General features: G+C 48.3%; 1 protein-coding gene across 1 annotated transcript in view; it reads right to left on the bottom strand.

The window, feature by feature from the left end:
* LOC144097683 (annexin A4-like) overlaps positions 1–22,152 on the bottom strand; it is a 45,680-nt gene extending 23,528 nt beyond the window's left edge. The window contains exons 1-6 of the mRNA XM_077630336.1: positions 22,052–22,152; positions 21,462–21,679; positions 14,849–15,345; positions 11,726–11,806; positions 1,368–1,446; positions 123–217 (exon numbers count right to left, since the gene is read on the bottom strand). Of these exons, the coding sequence (XP_077486462.1) occupies positions 123–217; positions 1,368–1,446; positions 11,726–11,806; positions 14,849–15,345; positions 21,462–21,645 (936 nt within the window). The 5' untranslated portion in view covers positions 21,646–21,679; positions 22,052–22,152. The remainder of the gene's footprint in view (positions 1–122; positions 218–1,367; positions 1,447–11,725; positions 11,807–14,848; positions 15,346–21,461; positions 21,680–22,051) is intronic.
* Positions 22,153–23,921: the final 1,769 nt, after the last annotated feature.

Raw genomic sequence — 23,921 nt, 5'->3', positions numbered from 1 at the left:
GCCGTTTGGGTCACTTAACGGGGATCTGGTATGGGTTCTCGCGAATCTGCGTGAAATTCTTGGTATCGTGACAGACACGAAACAAAGGAACAAAAGTACAAAAAAGCCGCAGAAACACTTACGCGGCCGAACATCTGTTTGAATGCAGTGACTATTTCCATCCTCTGCGGTGACGTCCTGGTGCAAAGGATGTTGATGATGGCGTCCTCGTCTGTGCCTAAAAAAACGGGAATTAATGCATGACCATCAGCTACTATAAATCAAAATATTGGTAACGTAGCTCAAGATCTGCTGGGAAACGTGCATGACCTGGACAGGTTCAGCGGTTATGTTGTTTTGCTGCTGGACTTAACCTTTGGCTGCGATCACAACCACGAAGGCCGCACATCGATTAATTAAGGCGAAATGAGAAAACGACCTTGTTATTGGATCCAGCTGAAGGTAAAAAAAACTCTGGGTGGACGAAATTTATCCCAAGCCCCCCACAGCGCAGTGCCTCATGTTTCGCTTTTACGCGTAAGAAAAGAAAACGAAAATAAACATTATTCCAACTAAGTTTTGCAGAACGGAGTAGAGGATAAGATACTTTGAGGAGAACTCACGCGCACATTTCGCTGTAATATAGGGTAGCCGCAAAAGCTAGAAGGTATTGCGAATGAGCTTTGCACACGCGCTTCATGGCCATTTCATTTTTTTCGCAGCGACAGAACCAAATTTTCTTTTAAAAAACTCAGTCCGCTATCTGTGTGACCAGTTATACCAAAAAATGGGACTTCTTGCAATGAAATGTGATAGGACGCAGGACTCAGCAGCGCTAGCCCGGAGCTGTATCAGATTCTAGGTTGCTTAAGTAAAGATCCTGCCAGAAGTAAGCTTACGTTTTTGTTTGTTTTTAAGGCGCCTGTGCCTGGACCTGGGGCGTCCTCCTTACTCATCTACAGCCCCACAAGTGAGCAATGACGGCGCGAACACCCTCTCTGCCTTGCACACCAGACAAGCATCACGTGACTCCTCAGGTCAGCGGTGTATTGCTATCCATCGCAGGTAACTTGCACTAGCTTATCTATTCGGGTAGACCAATCACCCCCTTCTGTGTTTTTTGCCCAAGCAGCGCGTGGTATTAAATATTTAATGGACAAGTGGAAATGTGAATAAACAAGTTAAGTGACCTTTTAAACACTCACACTCTGTCCAGTCTAAAGGCGACCGTTTAATAAAAAAAGCTCGTCGGTTAACAGGAGCAACAACGGGTTCATTACTGGCTCGAAATCGCCTCACTGATAGTAATGCTCCAGGCACAGCGCTTGCGTTACGTCTATACGCAGAGCGTTTTAGAGTCTTACCGAAGGACAACACTTGAAACCTACCCCATCCTTTCATCGCTGTCCGAAGGGCTTGTGCATCCGATTTCGCGTCGAAGTTAGGGTACGGCCTCAGGGTTCCTTCCTGGCGCGCACAAGAAAGGAGGGCCAGTTAACGGCAGAAGCGTTCTTGCATATACGTGCACCCCATGAGCAGGAATACGTTGCCATTTTTTTCTATCGTTTTTTTCATAATCTAAGAAGCATGTAGCACCAGTTAGCGGCAGAAGCATTCTTGCATATACGTGCATCCCATGGACAGGAATACGTTGCCATTTTTTTTCTATCGTTTTTCTCATAATCGAAGAAGAAAGGAGGACCAGTTAACGGCAGGAGCATTCCTGCATATACGTGCATCCCATGGGCAGGAATACGTTGCCATTTTTTTTATATCGTTTTTCTCATAAAGCGCCCGAAAGACGCGGGTTTGATCCCGGCCGCGGCGGTCGAATTTCGATGGAGGCGAAATTCTAGAGGCCCGTGTACTGTGCGATGTCAGTGCACGTTAAAGAACCCCAGGTGGTCGAAATTTCCGGAGCCCTTCACTACGGCGTCTCTCATAGCCTGAGTCGCTTTGGGACGTTAAACCCCCATAAACCATAAACCAAACCGTTTTTCTCATAATCGAAGAAGAAAGGAGGACCAGTTAACGGCAGAAGCATTCTTGCATATACGTGCATCCCATGGGCAGGAATACGTTGCCATTTTTTTCTATCGTTTTTCTCATAATCAAAGAAGAAATGAGGACCAGTTAACGGTAGAAGCATTCTTGCATATACGTGCATCCCATGGGCAGGAATACGTTGTAATTTTTTTCTATCGTTTTTCTCATAATCTAAGAAGAATGTAGCACCAGTTAACGGCAGAAGCTTTGTTGCATATACGTGCATCCCATGGACAGGAATACGTTGCCATTTTTTTCTATCGTTTTCCTCATAATCGAAGAAGAAAGGAGAACCAGTTAACGGCAGAAGCGTTCTTGCAGATACGTGCATCCCATGGGCAGGAATACGTTGTTATTTTTTTTCTATCGTTTTTTTTTCATAATCGAAGAAGAAAGGAGGACCAGTTAATAGCAGAAGCGTTCTTGCAGATACGTTCATCCCATGGGCAGGAATACGTTATTATTTTCTTCTATCGTTTTTCTCATAATCGAAGAAAAAAGGAGGACCAGTTAACGGCAGAAGTGTTTTTGCATATAGGTGCATCGCATGAGCAGGAATACGTTGTGGTTTTTTTTCTATCGTTTTTCTCGTAATTGAAGAAGAAAGGAAGACCAGTTAACGGCAGAAGCGTTCTTGAATATACGAGCATCCCATGGGCAGGAATAAGTTGTGATTGATTTTCTATCGTTTTTCTCATAATCAAGGAGCGGGCTTGATGAGGAACTGAATGAAGGCGCCTCCTGAATAAACAAGCCGCCCTTCCGGAAACTGTGTTAACGAATACTGCTGCCTATAAATGAGAGTTTCAGTATTTATTCTGGCCGAAAAACGGGCGTAGCGGCCTGCGCTAGGCTTCGGCTGTAGTAGAAGTAGGATACTGCGAACCCGTTTCATTAAATCTAATGTGTCGTCCTGTATCCGCCTCGTTCCCTCGTGGAATGCACCTGAAACCGAACCGAAGTTGATGTAGCAGGAGAATTAAACCTTCATCTTCCTCTGCCCCACAGCTGCGAAACAAACTGGAGTGCGCTTTTGCATGCCCACTTTCTTTTCTCGTGCACACACCAGAGTCCTTAATAAACTTTATTTCTTTATACTGTGCGAAGAAACAACCTTTTTTTTTGGTTGAAAAGGTGCCATGCAGGTGGTTTTGTTTTAGCAGTGGGGGACACATTCCTGTCAGTCGCAAGGTGGCCTGATGTAGATGATGTTGTGCCAGAACTTTTACAATGAAAGTTTGTTCCAATGGCATCCTGTTTAAACCAGGCGCTGTGCTGACCAGCACAGCTCAAGCTCATCCCGTTGCCGTATCACAGAAAAGGAACAAGTTCAGAATAGTGGAAAAAGGAAAAAAAGCGGCAAATACAACTGTTAATCCAGAACATCGGACAACGGTTTGAAATAAATAAGCGAACAAAAAAAGGAAGAAAATGAAAGCAGACACAATCTTACAATTTCAGTCCAATAAATTAACGCACAAATCAACTACACAACCATAATTAATGCCATTAGGAGTTGTAAACAGTACCACAAAGCTTACGAAGATATTAAGAAAGCGAAGCGGTCTTAAGAGCATCGTCAGGCAGGGCATTCAAGTCTCTGACCACTTGGGGAAAAACGAATGCCTGAAGGAATCGATACATGACTGAAGCCAACTGTCACAGAAACCAAGAAGTATAGGGGATGGTTTTTATTTGGCGCTCATGAACATTCTCAAGGTTCGGTTGCACTAGACACAAATACCCCCGAAAGCAAAAGATTGGACAGCCGTCGCCGTAGCTCAGTTAGTAGAGCCCCTGACGCGAAATTCGGAGGTCGTAGGTTCAGATCCCACCGGTGGCATGAAGTTGTTTCTTCTGTCTTCTTACGTTGTAATGGGCTGACTGGTTCTGTTAGTCCTCCTTCAGTAACTGCAGTCTACATTGCCATTACTACTATCGAGCAAAAACATGGCAAGCAGTTTACATGCGCCGGTTCAAAAAAACACTTTGTCAACCGTGTCACAGCGGGCGTAAACTCACGGCTCCGTGATCGACAAGAATTAGCGGGCGATTTCATCTTGTGTAAGGAACGGCCGTATCCAGGCTGTGCTTTCGCGCTGAGTGAAGCTATAATCATTGCTCCACCCGTTTAATTTTTTTTATTAACACCGTTAACGCTCGCTTCAGTGTAATTACAAGGAGGGTATACAATATAATGCACAATATACAAAACTGACATCTCATAACGTCAAGTTGGGCGCCCTTGACACAAAATATCAATCTAACGTTCGAATTTATGTACGTACATCCGGTTGTTAGACAACTGCAACAGGCAAAGTATTCCAAAATTCGACCACATCGTGTTGTAAAAGCATAATGAACGCATCAAGCATGTGGAGAACAACTTAGTGATATCTAAAATTTATACGTTTTAGCTGCCCAAATGCAAAGGTTAAGCTATCCACTACTGATTAATACTAAGGAAATTAAATACGCTATTTTTGATTCCAGGTGCAAGGCAGCCAACTGTATCGCGATTTATTGCGTCGTTATACCGACGTCAACTTGTATACGCCGTCATTTTGATGTATTTGTATTATCATTTATAGCAACGTACTTGAGTTAGCAGCAGAACGTAAGCCGAATCGAATCAAATCAAATCAGTTTGTTCGGACATCATTATGTTTACACAGAACATGCCCACGGAATGAGGCAAAAGGAAGAAAGTAATAGCATTCTTTCTGACGAGGGCTTACTCTGGGTAACACGTCAATGGCAGAAGGGTGAGCAAATTCATTTCGGAACAAAATTCAACTAAAAACAACAAAACAAAGCAAAACTCTTCAGGTCTGTTTTAAGCATAGTAGAAACTAATCACGACACAAGGCATTATAAAAGAAAGAAAATCCATCAGCAACGCTACAACTCGTTACACAAAAAACAAGTTAGTAGGAACGAAACTAACAATACAATCACTAACTATCCGATCCAACGCGCCATCCACGTAAATACGCGCCCTATTTGAAGAGAATTGCATCCTCGCCTTCCGAAGAAGCTCCAGACGTCCTCTCGCCGTCTAAGGCCTCCTGGGAACCATGCATGATTGCAGCTGAGCTGGGCACTAACGCTAGGCTTATTGCCTCCGCTGCCACGCTGGCGGAGGTAGCTCTGCCGGCGTCTCTCGTGGCAGCACCTGCCACGCAGTCGACACCTGGTCCGCGGCGCCAGGTACTGCTTTGTGCTCCCGGTTCATCGACAGATGCACCCTTCCTGCCTTCCCGAAATGCCGAACTGCTCGTAAGTGATCTGCCCTCAGGGCCAATGGCCATCAACTCTACCCTTTCGGATGGACCTCAAACTCGCAAGAATGATGAACAGGACATTCCAATGGACTTATCGGCACCTCTACCCGTGGAAAAGTACCCTCGTACAACTCACAAGCGTCCCTCAAACGACAGCCAACAGATTCCATCTTCAGCAAGTGATGGCTCTTAAGGCAAGTGCACTTGTCTTACGATCGAGAACTCAGTGGAGCCTACACCCGGAGCGTCTTCTTACAAAGTGACCATTAAATCATTGGCCAACAAAAGTCTCACGGATATACCAAACAAGATTTTACAAGCTAACTTGAACGCGTACCTCGGAACCAAAGGTATTCGGGGCTTCACAGCCAGGACAAAGTCCAACACCATTGCAGTGTGGCTTCCGACTCTGACTGCCGTAGAACGGCTGCAAACGCTCACCAGTGTTTCACTAACAAGCAAAATCTCAGTGCCAGTACAAGTGTATTTAATTGAAGGCTCCGACTTGCAGCGCGGCGTCGTCTACAACGTCGATATCACTGAGGATCAAACTGCACTCCAGCGTGAGCTGTACTGTCCCACGCGCCGTGTCATCCAGGCCAGACGCACGGGAAAGGGGCACTCTTGCATAGTCACCTTGCAAGGCCTTCTGACACTACCAGCTCGTCTGTACTGTTATGGCTGTATTTTACGGCCTCGGCCATATAAACCGATTCGGTATATTGCTATATCTACTTCCGTACTGGGCATATGCGCAAATCCTGCCCCGTCACTGCTGCCGGTGAAGGTACATCGGAAGGGGAAGTGGCTTATCGATGCGGCCTTTGCAAATCCGACGACCACGAGGTAACATCTCCAAGCTGTCCGACAAAACAAAAGGCAACACAAAAGGCTCGTCGTCGAATGACGTAAGCATTGTCCAATACATGACAGTATATCTTCATTGCAGACATCCAATCGGTTTGCAGCTCTCCAGTGGGATGACGACGAGTGGCCGGAGCTTCCTGAGCACACCTCGCATGATCCTTCAGCTCAACAGCCTCCTAACGATACTGTGTGAAAAGAACGCTCCGGAAAACAGCCAACAAAGCAGCGCAGTGTGCCTGAACTACCGCAGGACGGTATGGCCGCAGTCTACGAAGAAATCGCAAGTCTTTTTGATGAGGTCACTAAGCTCCGGCAACACCGTGAACTGCTCGCTCGACGTAGACGGGCAGCGGAATCATCCTCCACATCTATAAATGGTGCAGCAACATCGCCTTACTGCCGCCCACCAGTGTCATTTCCTGCCGCCTCTTCCCAGATTACCGCAATCCCACTGGACAACATGGCGACTTCCTTGCTCCGGTTTATGATCCACCAGTTGTACAACCTGACGTCCGTGATACTACAGCGCTTGGGCTAGCAACTAGAAATGGCAAGTTCCAGTCGTGTTGGTGTGCTGAAGTGGAACTGCAGAGGCATTTCCACGAAGGTGGGAGAGCTCAAGACCAGACTACAAATTTACAACCTCCAGGTATGGGCCATGTTGCTACAGGAAACAAACGCCTTACCATCGATTCCAGGCTTCAGTGCCTACATGTCTCCTTCAATGATAGACCGTCGTGTACAAACTGTTGCTCCCCGGGAAAGGCAGCGGTGTATGTGAACTCACGTTTTCCGCATGTACGCCTTGCTCTCGAAAACTGGTGCACGTCGTATCAAGAGGTAGTGGCTGTGGCTGCGAAATTTAAGAAGGGAACGGTTGTGCTCGTTTCATTTTACGTTAGACCAGCCGGTGGCACTTCCTCCCATATTAATCTTGGCTGGTTAATAAGTGTCCGTCGGCAGTATCCCGGTGTTCGATTTTAGTCGGAGGCGACTTTAACGCCCATCACCAGGATTGGGGGTACCACACTTCGAGCCCTCGTGGCAGGCGTGTGCGGGACGCCTTCACGGATGCCCAGTTTGTGCTGCTCAACCATCCTGGGACAGCAACACGACCAGTGCGTCAAACTCGCGGTGCTTCCTATGCTCCAGACTTGACGTGGTGGTCGGGTCCTGGTACTCCCTCCTGGCACATGGAGACAGACTGCTGGGGAAGTGATTATCACCCTATCATCATCGGTCTTCACACCTCACATTTCCGACCTTTACGCTACAAATGTTCTGTGAACAACTGGGACAGTTTTCGCTCCTGTCTGGACAATCGCTCTTCAGATTCTTCGCCAATCCTCGTTGAGCGCATACAAACAGCGCACAACAGTGCTGCAACTACCACCTGGACTGATGTTGGTTGACCTGCATCAGACCTCGGCCTTCTTAACTTGTGGGCTGCACGCCGTCAAGCCCAGCTGGCTACAACGCGAGTCCCTACTTCGTCGCAGGCAAGTACGCGATTGCACTATCTTACAGCTAAGGCACGCAAATATGAACGCGACCTCTCTCGACGGCACTGGCATGTGTGGTGCGAACAACTTTCTGCAAAATCCTCGAATGCCTCTCTCTGGCGAACATTCCGTACAATGGAATGCGGTCGCCATTCGACTGACGCAGCAGCAACCGCATGCTTTGCGGCTAACTTGTCGCCAGATGATTTCGCCAAAGCAGCAGCGCGAAAGTTTTTCCCAAAATACGATGCTGTGCCTTCTTCAGCTGCTAGTTTAAATAAGGTAGGCATCCCAGCGCATGTATATCAAATGCCGTCTGATGTCGACGCAGATGGAATTGCGTGTTCGTTCTCTATGCCTGAGTTGCTGGTTGCAATAGATGATGCGAAACGGAAAACAGCGCCCGGCCCGGAAAATATTCAGTACGAGGTGTACAAGAACCCAAGTAGCGCTACACTCCCTCAACTACTAGACACCATAGACAAAGTATGGCTGGATGGCGCCGTGGCTGAGAGCTGGAAATCCACTGTTGTGATTCCTATCTCGAAACCAGGAAAGCCTCCGACGGACCTAGCAAACTTACGACCCATCTCCTTAACTCCTACGCTGTGCAAGCTGGCGGAGAAAATGCTCGCCACACGATTGTCATGGTGGCTAGAGCAGCACGGTTTTTATCACCCAGCACAAATCGGCTTTCGTCCATATATCGGTAGAGAGGATGGGTTAGCTGTGTTGGAATCTGCAGTTTTGTCATCTACCCGCTGCCTCAATGTGCGTCCCGTTTTAGCAATGGACGTTGAAAAAGCATATGATAACATCAGTCATGCAGCCATTCTGAACTCTATTGACATGCTTCATCTCCCTCTGAGAGTGCGTAGTTTTGTCGAATCATTTCTGGAAGGCAGAAAATTTGCAATTCGCTTCAGCGGCGAAGTGGTCGGATCATTTGTTCCTCTCTGCGGCGTGCCCCAGGGATCAGTATTGTCGACGACGTTATTTAATATTGCTTTCATGTCGCTGGCTTGGCGCTTACATGACATCCGTGACGTAAAATTCCTTCAGTACGCTGATGGCATCACGGTGTGGAGTACTCACCAAGATCTTCGTACTCAGGAAGCTGCCCTTCTATCTGCCTTGGATGTTACCTCTAATTACGCATCATCCATCGGAATTCAGCTATCCGTGCATAAAACAACATACACGTCGGTCGCCAACTGCTGGCGATGCCGTAAACTTTCTGCAAGTCCAAAGCGTCTCTGTCTATCAGGCACCCCACTACAGGAAAGCCTGAGAGTAAAAATCCTTGGCTTAATGATTCACCAATCAGGATCAGCGAGTGCATGGCTTTCTGAAGCAAAAAGGCAAGCTATTCAGACTTTGGGTTTGATTAGAAGAATTGCTCCTAAAACGGGTGGCGCAGGCTCGTTCATTGCACGGCAATTGGTGAGGGCAGTTCTGCAGCCACGTATTGTTTATCAAGCCAAGTATCAACATCTTACAAGAGCCCAATGGAATCGCCTTGAAGCCGTGAACCGAGAGGCTATGAGGACCATTACGTGCCTTCCACGCATCACACCGGTCATAGCTTTACAAGTGAATGCGCTGCTTAATACCACTGATGAGCTGGTGCAGCAGCGCCGTGATGCGCGCAGCCTTAAGGCCAGTCTATCGCACTCCACGCATGCACTGAGGACTTATGCAACGTCACACTCCATTCTGCAGCCGGCAATGCCAGTTCTTCCCCCACGGAAGTTTTTACAGCTCAGTGACAACAAGCCAACAGATAGTCGCCGACCAACATCTGCTAATTCGGCATCGTTGCTTCACCAGAAATTTGGGAAAAAGATGCTTGCTTGCCTGAAGGATCCATTGTTGTCTACGTAGACGCAAACATACAAGCCTGAGAAGCAACTACAGTAATATACTGTCCGCGCAGATCTGCGTTGAATCAAACCTCTAGGTTTCAGCTTACGGAACCCCCTTCGTCCTTTTGTGCTGAACTCGTTGCAGTTCAAGAAGTTCTCTGCTCCGTGGACGCCACATCTACGCTCCCTGCGGCCCACGTTTTCATCCGTACTGACGCCCTTCAAGTTGTCCGGTTCCTATGACGTGTTAGCCGCTGTCCAACGATATGTCAGGACATCCACCGGCTCGCGGCACGCATCCCGCAACCAGTACGTATTGAGTGGGTCCCACGGGATATGCTGACCTCTCAAAGCCAGGCAGATTTAGTGACCCGCCTTGCGAATCCATACTCATCACTGGCTCGGCTTCTTCATTTGGACAACTTTGCCCTCCTTTCATCAAGAAAGGAACTCCTCCGGCGCTGCACACGTGCTCTCATCCCTCCGTGTGCGGTAACACTCCCCCGGAGTCTTACCCGTACAGAGGAGGTTGCGCTTAGGAGGATCCAGCTCGTGGTTGCCCTCACACCTGCCGTCACTCGGAAGTGGCCTCAGTACATAGATTTGTTTCCTCGGCCAGGGTGTCCGATATGTAAACACGAGGAAATTGAAGTCGACATTCACCACTTACTGTGGAACTGCCCTGCTCTCAAGCCTACAAGGATCCGGCACCTGAACGTAGCGGGTCTTTCACCAAGCAGCCCTGCTTCATACATTGCCTGGACGCAGGGACCGTACCGTGGTTCTCTACTGGACTTCATCAAATCAGCTAGCCTTTTTCCATTCATTTAATCACTACTACATCTTTCATCACACCTTCACCCATCCATGATGCCATGGGGCAATAAATTTCGCTTTTAAAAATCTACCCCATGTATTTGGTGCGTCAGTAGTAAACGAAAATAGAATCTTCATTTTCTTTTTGTATCGAAACATGGTTTTCCAGGTTAGAGCGTCATAAATTATTGAAGTATACTCGTTTCATATTGTGGCAATTTGGTTATCCATGTGTTAGGCGCCGTAGTTAGTCCGAGCGCGAGTGGAAACGGGAGAGGTAACTCGTAGTCTTTATTTTATATTTCTATTCGCGTATGTGTTTCTGAAAGATGTGGTGTCCTGCTTAATTTTATAATAAATATCAGCGGCTACAGAAAACTTATGGCACAGTGGGAATGGAAGAACATGAAAGGCCAGAAATAAGCAGTCATCCATGGAAGAGGCTGCATTTTCGCCCAATGGCATTCGTGCTGTTTACGTAGTAAAACCAACCGCCCTTGTAATGTCTCGCTATTCTCCATGCCAACTCGTCAAGCCCTTCACCGAACATGTCCAACTTCAAATAGAAACCCCGGGAATATCATTGCCCAAGATACAAACACAGTCAGAACGTTTGTGTGTTAAAAGGAAACTACACTTGCAACAACTCACCATGTAAATGGCCGGACTCGTTAATACCGAAGCTTTTGATATTGTTTAATTTTTCTTTACAAAGTGATTTTGGGCATTTTTCGATATGTTATAGCAAAAATTTGCACTAGCGGCTTCAGGCTCAGTATTTATTACTATGCATAGTTCATGTCCGCACTAAATCGCGTTCTCAAACAAATTTTTACTTTAATCATAGTGTCTTTGCGTCGGGGTTTGAAATAGTTTACCGGCCAGTTTGCCTTTTTTATTTTTTGTCATATGCTGTCTACTGCAACACGCACCATTCGCTGGGTCATATAGTATCCTCGCACTTTTGTACAGGTGAGATGAGGAGGTATGTCGTAACTAAAAATTGAGTGGGCTGCCAGGTGGGCTGTGGCCATGCCATCCAGGATGGCTTGTGGGTAAGGGATCTCGAAGCGTTGCGGTGCAGCTACCGTTCTAGCGGCTTCAACCCATGAAACGGCCAGAATTATACGAGTTGCTTTTTTTATCAATGTGAGAAAAGGTGCCCTTTGGTGGCATTGCGATCGTGTCACAGGTCAATTTTCACATCGGAATGTCAGGTTCGTGAGTAGTCATAGCCAGCCTCGATGGCAGACGCACAGCATACCGTGACATGTGACGTCGACTAATATACATAGTCTCCGGAACGAATTATCGTACCAGAAGCTCGGGAGAACGAAAACAAGGCATTCTCTGCCGACACACTTACGCAACGCGGTCTGTAGTTGCCGCCCATAGATGTGCCGGATCCCGAGCTGTAGCTGGATGACGAGAGGTTTCTCCGTGAGCCCTGGAAAAAACAATGAGAGCGCGTCACATGAGTAATACTAAGAGACGCTTCCGTTGAGCTGAGATTTACCAGTGCCCCTGCTCAAGAGACATGCCGAGTAAAAGTCTTATTTCTTGGCAGCACGAGAACGAAAGAAGATATTATGCGAGGCCAACAAAAGCTCTCGCACTTGCCGCGCAGTGCCACCGAACGGAGCGGCCTGCACTCAAGAAGAACTTGTTATGGACTGATGGCATTTACTCTTGAGCATCGTTTACCACGAGATCGGGTGGGCAAGCAGGATGAAACAACAAGAGTAAAGGGGCTGAATTCTTGCAAGTACTTACAATTTATCGCCAGTCCAATAGCCTGAAATGGTTCTTGAGAAAGCCTATTAGGCAGGTGACGAATTGGTCAGTCGCCTAGTTAACACATGTTTCGACTATGGTTTTAGCGCGGAAGATGAGTAGAAGGGTTCAAATGACCGGGTCTTTGAAAGCCGTTAATGTGGCTGCCGTTTCAACCACGCAGGAGTGATTCTTTTAGCATTAATTTGCCCAATTGTAGTTTGTCGATATGAACCCTTTCTGCGTGAAAAAAAACTTGCCTCTGAGGCTTCTGGTCAGGGCCAGAAATATTAACAAGGGCCATAGGGAGTTTTTTAATCAACGAAATATAACCACGTAGCTCCTAAGAGATGCAGGGGTTGAGCAGTGGCAACGCATGCCGATAGCTGGGAGCTGTCCTCAGCGATCACGATACGTATACAGCTCGCCTTCTGTTCAGCATCGCGAAATAATATTTTGAAGCAGTCCACAGTCCGAATAACCTAAAGCAGCACGATCCATCAGTTACTAAAAAGAAAGCACTTACTTCAAATGCGTTACTCCAAAGAACAATGAGAGCGTATCTCAGTACGACGGAAAAAATTGCGTTAAGAGATCATCCCTTTTCAAAAATAAACGAAATTCAAATCGCAGTTATCTTCGGTAGCGTGTAATTGCGTCGGTCGCATGTCCTAAACAGCCGCAAAAGGTCAATGATGGGCTGCTTCGTTTGGACGCACCACAATAAAAGTGTTTACCACTGATATTACGTGTATATGCACGTATGCAAAGTAAGCGCAAAAACAGAAAACCTTGTTTTCAGATGTTATAAAAATGTGACCTTGACAATGCTTTACAAATGCGTCGCTGAACTCAATAAACGCCTTGGTATTATTTTTTTCTTTTATTCATTTTGGGGTTTATGTACGATTATGGTGGCGCCGCAACTAACTGCGAAAAGGACGGGCAAAGTGAACTTTTTAAGAGGTCCAGTGCATTGTGCAGCATGAAACTCGAAACTTCCCGGGATCTCGACCATTCCGTTTTAAGTGGATCATTGATCAGCGCCAATAGGACTTTCAGGAAGTTCCAATGTGCGTTTTAACAGGGATACATTTATTACAAGTCCCAGCAATCAAGTCTCTCGTAAAATCGTGCAAGGTGTTCAAAATTAGTTTTTAGCAACACACAAAAAAAATTTACAGTAGTTGCACGACTTCTGCTTAGGTTGTGCTCTCGGGCGACGCAAGGCGCCAAAAATAATTTTCAATCCAATTTCATGCTAGTTTATCATTCCTTATTCATATCATGGCGGTCGCGCTTCGAAGGACGCGAAACGCTAAATGTCCGCCGGTGTACTGTGCCTGGTGTACTGTGCAATATCAGTGAACGTTAAATAACCCCAGGTGGTCGAAACTATCCGGAGCCCTACACTACGGCGCCGCTCATAGCCTGAGTCCCTTTGGGACATTGAACCCTCTAAACTAAACTAGACTGCTCTAAACAATGTATCAGTTAGTGCTAAAAGCTTTGAGACGTCCGTTTTTCAAGAATGTTCCATTCTACATAATTTCTGAGACCATCGCCTGTTCCTTATGCAATCATCGCCAAATATCGAACTCACTCCAGTTAGTAACGGATGAAAAGGTGTAAATAATGTGCAAAAGATTGCTCCGGAGTGACGCAGTCTATTGACCATAGCACTCCGCATCCAAGCCGGGAATAAATGAAACAACAATTCCCATCTCTTTGCCCACTGGGTCGGCTAGTCGCTGGAAACGATTATTTTTTCACGCGCAAAACCCGCTGTATAATGCTAGCACAGATTAAGGATTCCTTATACCCATCAATTCTGGAGAAACGCATTTTTGAGCAGGAAACCTCTTATGAGCGCAAATTTTCCACATAATGCAAGATTTCTCCATCACAATCAATATATCCGCAGATCACCCGACGGCAGTCTTGCATTTCTTTTTCTATTAACGTTTTCGCTCCCGTCAAAAGTGTTCCCCACTGGTTTTCTAGAGCAGTCTTACCTGTTCGATGCGATCGATGAAAACACTTTAAAAGAAAGATTTTGCTACATATAAATAATGGAACATTTCCTTCAATATTTCTTTAACAGTATCTTACAATTTTAAACTTTCCAAATTTTTTTCTCCGGCAATGTTGGATATGTGATCTCGCTAACGCCACCTCTTCCCACATGGCCTGCATCCTCGCTGGCCAGCACGTGAACCCGGGAGTTGCGTGGGGCATATATGCCGAAAACTGAATGCAAAGCTCAGAACAACATGAACTCGTGGGTGAGTTGGTCAGACATTGTTTTTAGTGAAACAGAGGAACGGCACGAGGCCAAAAGAAAAGACGAAACGAAACACGGCACTCGTCAGTGCTGTCTCTCGTCCTGTCTTCTCATTTGGGCCTAGTGCTGTTAAGATCCCCAGGCGGTCGAAATTATCCCGGAGCCCTCCCCTACGGCACCTCTTTCTTCCTTTCTTACACTCCCTCATTTATCACTTCTCTTACGGCGCGGTTCAGGTGTCCAACGACAAACGAGACAGGCACTGCGCCATTTACTTTCGCCCTAAAAACCTATTATTATTATTATTATTATTATTATTATTATTATTATTATTATTATTACTAACAATCTGGCAGCCAGTGCACAGCTCACAAAGCGCAGTATGGACACTGCCCAAGCTGCACGAATAAGCCGTTTAGAAGGGGTGCTTACCCCTCCTGCGCCGTAGCCGTAGTCCTGGCCAGTGCCGTATCCGCCACCCGGCCCACCACCGTAGCTGCCTTGTCCACCGTAGCCGCCCTGAGGAGGAGGGGGAGGCGGCGGATATGTGCTGCTCGTTGCTGCCCCTGTATGCGGCCCGCTGTACTGAGATGAGCCGTATCCACTTGCACCGGGCTGTCCCGAAGAGGGCCCGTAGGATGACGAAGCAGGCCCATAGCTCGGCTGGGACCCGTACGATGAAGATGGCGCTGCCGACGGGCCACCGTACGGCGGCGGAGGGCCGTAGCCCGACGGTGGTGCCGGCGGGGCCCCGTATGGGGGCGGTGGTCCTGAGGACCCGTACCCTGTGCTGGACCCGGGTCCTGCTCCGAAAGGCTGCGGTAGCGGCATGCTGCCACCTGGAGGCCCATATGAAGCGCCACCTGGGGGTGGCGCACCGCCGTGTGCTGGGGGGTACGGTGGAGCGCCACCCGGTGGCGGCCCGTACCCTATAGACCACGCAAGGATAATTGAGGGCTCTGGTTCCATCCTGTGCGCTCAAACTGTAATACATGCAAGAGGGTCACATTCATTTGTTTGCGTTACGGAGCCACAGACACGAAAACCACCTCCATCCGTAGAGCGGAAAGCGTACGGTGCGTAACTACATAGTTTCCTCTCTAAGGAAAGCTATTGTTGTTAGAGCGCAGCTCATCGGACCGGTGTACGATCGTTTCTGAGCCGTATGCTGACGCGTCCTTGCGACCGTGCGAACGGCCGCGTGAGGGCGCGGGATGGGTGAGTTTTGTAGGATCAAGATTTCTGCATGCGACCGAGCGAACAACTATATCGTTCTGAGTGGCGCGCCCGTCACTGCCGCCCCTGCGGCGGCAGAGACATGTGCCGTATCAAACATGAAAATATCTTGCAGTAAGAATACCCACATTGACTGTGGCTCACTGGAGACATTGAGGCATATTTAGCTGTGAGATTTTCTTAGGAGATAAAACCGCGATCGGCTGTGATAGCCATGGATCTCGGCGCGGCTGACCATGACGTTAGCGAACGAAGCCGCAACAAACTTTGCAACACCGCAGGCGAGCTTTATCTGAAACAGCGTCACGGGAGGCGACTGACGTTTGCGCTATTTATATTCTATAAAGTGAAAAGGGCATCACACCGTGATCATGTACAACTGGTCGATCGCTAGTCGGCCAGTCTCCGCTAAAAAAACGCCCATATATGCAACCGTTCTCACTTGGGTCCAAGATTTTCACCCCTAGTATTTGAAGAGTGCCCACCTTGAAAGTTACGCTATCCTCAAAAGTGAAAAATGACTTTTAAGGAAAGGAAATGGTGCAGTAAGTCTCACATCTCGGTGAACACCCGATCCTGGCCGTAAGGGAAGAGAGGATGGTGGGAGTGAAAGAAGAGAGGGAGAAAGAGGTGCAGTAGTGGAGGACTGCGGAACAATTTCAATCACCTTCGGATCTTTAACGTGCACTGGCATTGCACAGCCCACGGACGCCTTTGCGTTTCGCCTCCAACAAAACGCGGCCGCCGCGGCCGAATTCGAACAAGGGAACTCGGGCTCAGAGCCAGCCAAGTGCCCTAATCACTGAGCCACCGCGGCCGGTACCCTAAACGTCCAATAACGATTTCAGAACGACGACGCGCTTCGTATCGCAAATTCTCGGAGCTAAGGACAGAGAACTAGAACAAGCTAGTTTAGCAGCACATATTCAGTCGTTTGTAATTACAAGCAGGAAATTCACATTGATTTCTAAGATAACTAAGATAATCTACATGATTAAATCATCAGTTATTATAAATATCTCATTGTCAAAAAAATTCGGCGCATCTTTTAAAAAACAAACAAACCGGCGCTGCGCCTAAGCAATCACGCCCGCGCGCGGTAAAGTAAAACCAAAAAAAAACAGCGGGGGAAGAACCCCCGGGAGCACACGGTACTTTTCACTCAGATCGCCGTCGGGGCGCCAAAGTAAACATAGACACGCGCGGCGTCGATCCTTCTCGAATGTTGAAGTTTTTGCTTGTTGTCGACGGAAAGGGGGTAACCTTCCGTGCCAAAGGATACCCCCCCCTTCGCTCCGGCATCGATGACTCAGCGTGCCGCGAATGACCTAGATTCTTCTAGAAGGTGGTTTCCGCGCTCGGCCAATGGGGTCGCGCGCCCAGCGCAAGAAGGAGAAGGAGTTTGTGCGGTTAAAGGTGCGTGTATGTGCGCGCCTGCCTTGGCGCGAAGAACAAACAGACGCGGTCCGCGCCTATAAATGAGGGGCTGCAACCGCTGTCAGTTAGCCCGAGCCGCCGTTCAAGCTTCCGAGAAGCGGGCCCGCTCGAGTCCCGGGAGAACACCACTCGACCAGCCAAGGACGGACCAGCGAGGCAACGTGCGCCAGTCCGCGGATCGGCCCCGTCGTGCTCCTGAAGTCGTCGGACAGTCGCAGTGCCCGGTGATCAAATTGTGTTTTCATTATTTGTCTCTGTCTCTGTGTTATTGCACTTTAGGTGCAAAGCTTTTGTTGAATTGTATCTCTCTATATTGTGACTTTGCATGAGTTGCATTTCATTTGTGAATCACTTTGTATGTGCTCGTACGAGTGATTGTAACTTCCTCTGTATCGTCTCTCAGCTGTATAAACTTTGTTCTGTTTTGTGAACCTTTGGCTCCGACCCTCCTCTGGCTTGCGACCGGCGAAAGCTGGGCACCAAACAACCAACCCCCTTGTCACTTGGTAGCTGGTCTCCGGCTGAGCTTGCCACGCTGAGTCGAGGGCATCTCCTCTGTGACCGAGACCGCTACCCCCGCATGCTCTAAGGGTGTCTGGGAGCGCACGCAAAAGTGCGCGACGTGGTGACACCCACTACAGACTATTTACATGTATTTAATTGCTTTTATTTTGTAGGTTTTTCATTAATCCATGCAGAGTAGTTGTCTATAAACGTTGGTTGTCACTGTCACGTAAACAGGCCGTCTTGCTGTCTCCCCACTTAAAGGGTCCCTGAAAAGGATGTTTGAGGTTGCCTATATAATGCTTGCATTATGTAGAGAGCGTTCATGCCGCGTACAATACCCCGAGAGTGAGCCGATAGTTTGCAATACATTTTTTTTAAATCCGTTTCCGCGTCTAGCGGCGACAAGCGGTGCCCGGCTTTCGCCCGAATCCGCACGCAACGCGTCAGAGAGCGCTCGTTACTTCAGCAGCGGACTGTTATCATTGGTTCGCGTGTCAGCTCCGCTGGCTGAGGAACTCCCGCGCACATCAGCAGCCGGCGGAGGGTTGAGTGCGTCGGACCAGTGGAGGAGCGCCGACATTTCAGCGTGCAAAAAGTGACGAGAGGAGAGGGAAAGGCGCGAAAATGCGAAGATTCAAGTTTTGACTACTGGTAACCGAGGTTCCACAATACGCTTAAAAAAAAATTCTTGGGGATACTTGTGAAGCGATGTTCATTAGCATCCTAGGCATATCGCATCTAGGCACATCGCTCAGCCCCCGGCCACATGCAGGGTAAGTCGGATTCATTCAATCTGTCACATAAATATTTATTGCAGATAGCCGGCAGGAAGTAAACAAAAAGACGCTCCAGAGGTGACAGCTGCCACGCATCAATATCGGTGATGGCTACGCCGCAGGAATGGCGGGTTCACACTTACGAGTCGCGGAGGTCGCGCGACAGGTTCAAATCGATTTGCTCCGCTCCCTCCTAGCTTTCCTAGCGCTTCGGAAACAGCAACTAATTGCCCAGAATCTCTCGCGGGACGTTTGCGACTCGCCAGTGTGAATCCGCCTGAAAAACAACTTGCGCTCGCGATCACTCCAACCGCGGCAACGAATGCGACTAGCTCTAGAGCTTGAAGTTCATTTCGTCACGTCGCACTCACGGCAGTTCCCAAGCACAGCATACATAAGAACCACGATCAGCTGTACACCTCGAGGTTCATTTCAGCATTCGAAAAACAAGGTGTGTGTGGTGAGTTTTTCGAACGCAATTATACTTGTAGGCGATTTCACTAACAGTCAAAAATGCCCTCCTTTCCACCGTAATCACTTTCACTACACTTGCACTTGTCACAGTGCTGTGAAGCTTGCTCTATGCACAGGAAATTCACCCTTGGGATCTGCTTCCTGCTGCCGTTCTCGGAGATCCACGCGCGAATAAAGAACACTTGCAACAATCACAAATGGCTCAAAATAAACACTTCGCGACAACGGCACGGAGTACGTCTTGCGTAAACTTTAGAGGTTTGAAGGCCGCTCAGAGAAATAAGTGTAGACGGAGACAAAACAACTTGGGGGAAACTGTCACTCGCCGCTGTTGCACTCTGCGAAATTTGAAGCCACTGTCAGCACTCGTACTAGTTACATGCGGGCCAATATAAGTTTCTCGGCATAGCTACCACCTACTAGGCCTGGTTTCTCACACCGCTTCGCGGGCGGCCATCTTGCACAGGTAAAATTGAGGCGGGGCCTGGCACGTCACGGGCCAGCAGCCAATAGCTTCGATGCCACCATCCGGTCGTGCGCCCGAAAGTTGAAGTTGGCCAACTTGGTCCGCCCGGGCGGATGCGTTCATGCGCCCCGTTGTTCGGACCGTTCGCAAGGTTGCAAGGACGTGCCCGCACGCGGCTCAAAAACGACCATACTGTGGCTTTTAGGCGTTTGTCGTGCGCCTCAGTCGGGGCACCCTGCTTACAGACGGAGCGCTATGCGTGTTTGTGTGTGTGTGTGATTTGCCTCCGTGGCAGGACTGTCAATTCTGACAACAGAACAAAGAGACGAGTCGCAGCCGCTACTAAGGACGATGCTGGTCAGCGCGCTTGGCGGTGTATAGAGACGCCTTCGAGGAGGCATCTTTAAATTAATGTTCCCACCGTAAGCGCTTCCGCACGCGGCAAGTAATGAGTCGTCCGCCTTGCTCCCTTTCGTCCCGACTCGATAGTGCCGTCGCAGGATGCGGATGTTGTCTCTTGCAACTTTCCTGGATGGCTTCAACAAGTCGGTTCCTACGTCGCCTCGGAGACGGTGTTTCGACGAACTTGTGTATACACTATGCTTGCCTGTTGTGAGTCTGTAAACATACCGAAGCGTGGTAATGCGAGGGCGTTTGCTAAGCTCGTGGAGAGTGCAATTTTTATCATATCTTTGATTTTCTGTGTCGTCCCTTCCCCTAGCTTTGATTGAACACATGTTTGGGAAATTACCCAATTGGTTGTTGGTTCTCACTGAGTGCGGTGACATATGCAATAAAAGAGTCTGTTTTGGGGGACCAGTGGCTGGTTTCGTCAGGTATTTCTGCGAGACAGTCATATGTAAATAGTTTTCTGCTTGTTCTTCTGTTCTGAGTGTAACTAAACAATTACTTTCCCGAAGTTGAGATCGAGTAATGTGATCGAGCAAGTCGAACCTGGACGACGTTAAGGGTTATATTACCAACGCAGACTTTCCCCTGTTAATAACATCAAGAGAGAGGGAAAGAGCTCACAACTGCGTCCGTTCCTGCATTCCGCGTCTTATTCGACGTAACACGTTTCCTGACAGGTCACAGTCACCCTGCCACCTGACAGGTGACAGGTAGTAGCAGAGCGAAACGCCACCTACCACGGCAAGAGAGGAGGAATGGACATCCGGAAGGCAACTGCCGCGGGAACATACCAGATGATCGCTAACAGCGTATCACGCCACCTGGCAGCCGTGGCGTGGAAATATGAGTAAAGAGCCGCGCTTAGATTTCGCATTACCGGATATCGCAATCGTCTGTAAATTTTTTTGAGGGGGCGGAAGGGGGAGATTACGTAATCTGACAGCCTGAAAAGGGAAGTTATCCGTCTACACATAATCCAATTTAGATCTTAAGTCCTTCTAAAACAGCGCATCTCTTTGCCGCGGCCAAGGAATGAAAATCTCTGCCATCTGCGGTCGCCGTCGACGCTAATGACGGTACGCAGCAAGTCAGCATGCAAAATCTTGTCATCTCTCGCAATGTGTAAAATAAACTCGTACTCCGAAACACTCAGCGAGAACTGAAATCACATTTCATCTGGGGAATCATCTTCACCATGATGCCTTTGATTTATTTTTTATCTTTTGCAGTTTAGAGGCGCTATTGTCAGCGAAAGGAGCATATTCGTAATCCAGAAAAAGTACTGTATAAGAAATATTGTAGAATATGCTCACAAACTAACACGGGTGTCAAGAGCGGCAACCTACTGGGGACCCCAGTTACCACATCGTTTGACTCCTTAGGAGTGTTCTGGCGCGCTGCGATTTCGGTGCACGAGTTTTGTCCTTCCGCAGCTCTGTCGCTGGAAGCCTGCCTCATCAGTATAAACAATAAACCGTCTTCCACTTCATTGCAGAAATGCTCTGATCAGCGGCCTTTCAGCTTGCAGTGGGGGGGGGGGGGGGGGTTGTGATGAAATAATAGGGAGCGTCCAGTACCCACAAATGGAGAGAACGTCTGAAAAGCTGCCGTAGGTTATTTTTCTTGATCATCAAAGGTTCGGCAACACACAGCTCACAAAAACAGTGCAGGAGAACACGCAGACAGGTTTCTGGATAAAGCGTACAGAATGTAAATTTCTGTGAACTCTTTGCAGTACCTCCTGGGGCCGGCGGGTAACCAGAGCCTGGGCCGCCGGGTGGACCACCTGGTGGAGCACCTGGCCCTCCTGGAGGATGAGGGTAGCCGCCTGGGGCACCACCGTAGCCGCCTCCAGGCGGCGGCGGGTAGCCTCCAGCTGGAGGGTAGCCTCCCTGCGGCGGTCCACCGCCAGGGTAGCTCATCGCTCCTGCGGCACCGCCTTACCGCCACGCTCACCTGCAATGGAGCAAGTATCAGTATTACCCCAGCTTGGATGTCGGTCATCTCTGAGAACACACACGTCCCCCTGGATAGGCTACATCACGCGATGACTGGAGTCTCCGCTGTATTAAGCTCAGTCATCTACCACTCATCTTCAAAAACTAATCCGGGTCGTGTGATGTCGGAGCCAAGTTTAAGAACAAATAAATGCTCGCAGAATTAGATTAAAAAAATAAATGCAGGAAAAGGCCTAGTGGAAGCGACGAAAGCAGCGGAATGGCTTCAGTGAACGAAACGCGGAAAACGAGGCCGAAACTTGGTCCGTAGCTACGTTAGTCGACTAATAAACGCGACCTGTAAGTGGTATTTGGAGCTCTGTATACTCACCCGGCAGAAAATTTGACGCCGACGCCCGGCGAAGACCAAGCGCGAATTCCTCTTCTTTGTCGGCCGCCACAGCTTGCACGTATCGCGTGGCGCGTGCCCAAACATACAAGGGCACATGCAAGCCAAATATTAAAGCTGCAGAAAAAAAGAACAGAGCTTGATGTATGGCGTTTCATTTCTGTCCCACCAGTAACTAGCATAAATGCAAGAATTTATGACATACGTTTTACAAAATAAGACCATTACAGTGGGTTAGCCGCAGCTAGAATAGAAGTCATGCATGTAGTGTTCTCAGCTGGATATCTACAATTTAAACAAAATAAACTAGCTTGCTGCCTTCTCTGGCGCCATCGTATCTTCATGGCATGACTACTTCACACCACAGAAACAATAATTTATGAGAACGACCTCGTCGCCTTTTGAGGCTACAGGCAAGAAAGGAAGGAATAAACATTTATTAGATCCGGAATTAGGTTATTAGAGCAGAATTCGGGGGGTCCTTAGTGCAAGATCTCAGTGACCCGGGCTGACTCAGTGGCGATGGTGATGAGGGCCTCCTGGGTCTCCAAGGAGGAAGGTGTGGTCAGCTGTACCTCCCACTGCTCAAAGTGCGCGTTGGGCGGCTTTAAAAAGTGATATGGTTTACTGAATCATGTTGAAGTAATTGCGTGGATTTTTGAATACTTTGCGTTGAAAATGACAATAGATTCCTTAGCATTCCTGGGCTACGGTACAAAAAATCGTTTTTGAAAGTACCATGTAGAAGTATAAACAAAGAGCAAAAACCACGAAACTAAACCCAAACTGAGGTTCTACAGCACGGTGACGTCGCGACAGACCGTCCTGTGACATCACGGATATTATCACAAAATTTATCGTGGTCTCGTTGATTGGCCAAAGTGGCGAATGCAAGTGAGTGCTTGTTTCATTGCTTGTATGATATGACCAAACGTCAGCTCGAAATTTCCTCTTTCACTAAACGCAGAGCGAATTTCTACGGCCGTACATCCAGCGAAGTCACACACGCCAGGTTGCCTGTAGAAATCCCCTCGACTGGGGCCAAGAAATGGGAAATTTTAAAATTCGTTTGCGCAGCAACAAAACACCCCCGCTGCGAAATATACAACAAAGCACCAGAAAAATACGGAGAAATACCGTGAAAGTTTCAGTAAAATCAGTGGAGGTATAAAATACGCTGGAGTTGCTCTTTAAAATAGGCATGTCGCACCATGAGCATGTGTCAGAATATTGGGGAGGGTAGATACGGCGTAAGTGGTGGAGATTTTGAAGTAAATCTGTATGCGGCGGAGGTCATAGGCTGCCGCAGAAAACAGGTGTTTGTGAGTTGGGGGGTTGAGACGTCGAGTGAGGCGGAGAGTCTTGAGACGCGTCGAATAGTGTTGTGAGAAGGGGTATTGGTGAAGGCTGGAGAACCCCGGTCGGTGGGTGTAGTCGTGAGCTAGGGCGTCAGCTTTGTCTCGTCGCTTTAAGCCTTTGTGACCTGCCGTCCAGGTAGCGACGTGGTCTTGTGTGAGTGCGGGCCCCAGGAAGCGTAGAGCAAGGCGCGGGGTACCCTACCCGTTGTGTACGAACGGCAGGCAGCCTGTGAGTCCGTAATGATGTGGGAGCTGCGTTGTTGCATGTCCTAAGCTTTAATGGTAAGAGCGATAGCGAATATTTCCGTCACAGCGGGGTCTGCTCGGGCGATTGAGGCTGCCATCTATTGAGCTTGTTGGTGGTCCACAGACGTTATGGTGTATTTGTGTGGGAATTGGTACGGTACTACACCTATGTATGTAAACCACGGATTGGTCATGTCGTAGTTGTCGACGAAGGTAGCAAATACCTGCCTGACGCCTGAAAGATTCGA

The sequence above is a fragment of the Amblyomma americanum genome, chromosome 1, assembly GCF_052857255.1.
Source record: "Amblyomma americanum isolate KBUSLIRL-KWMA chromosome 1, ASM5285725v1, whole genome shotgun sequence".
Lineage (NCBI taxonomy): Eukaryota > Metazoa > Arthropoda > Arachnida > Ixodida > Ixodidae > Amblyomma > Amblyomma americanum.
Note: the sequence above shows the minus strand (reverse complement) of the source record. Positions and strands in the feature narration are given on the sequence as shown.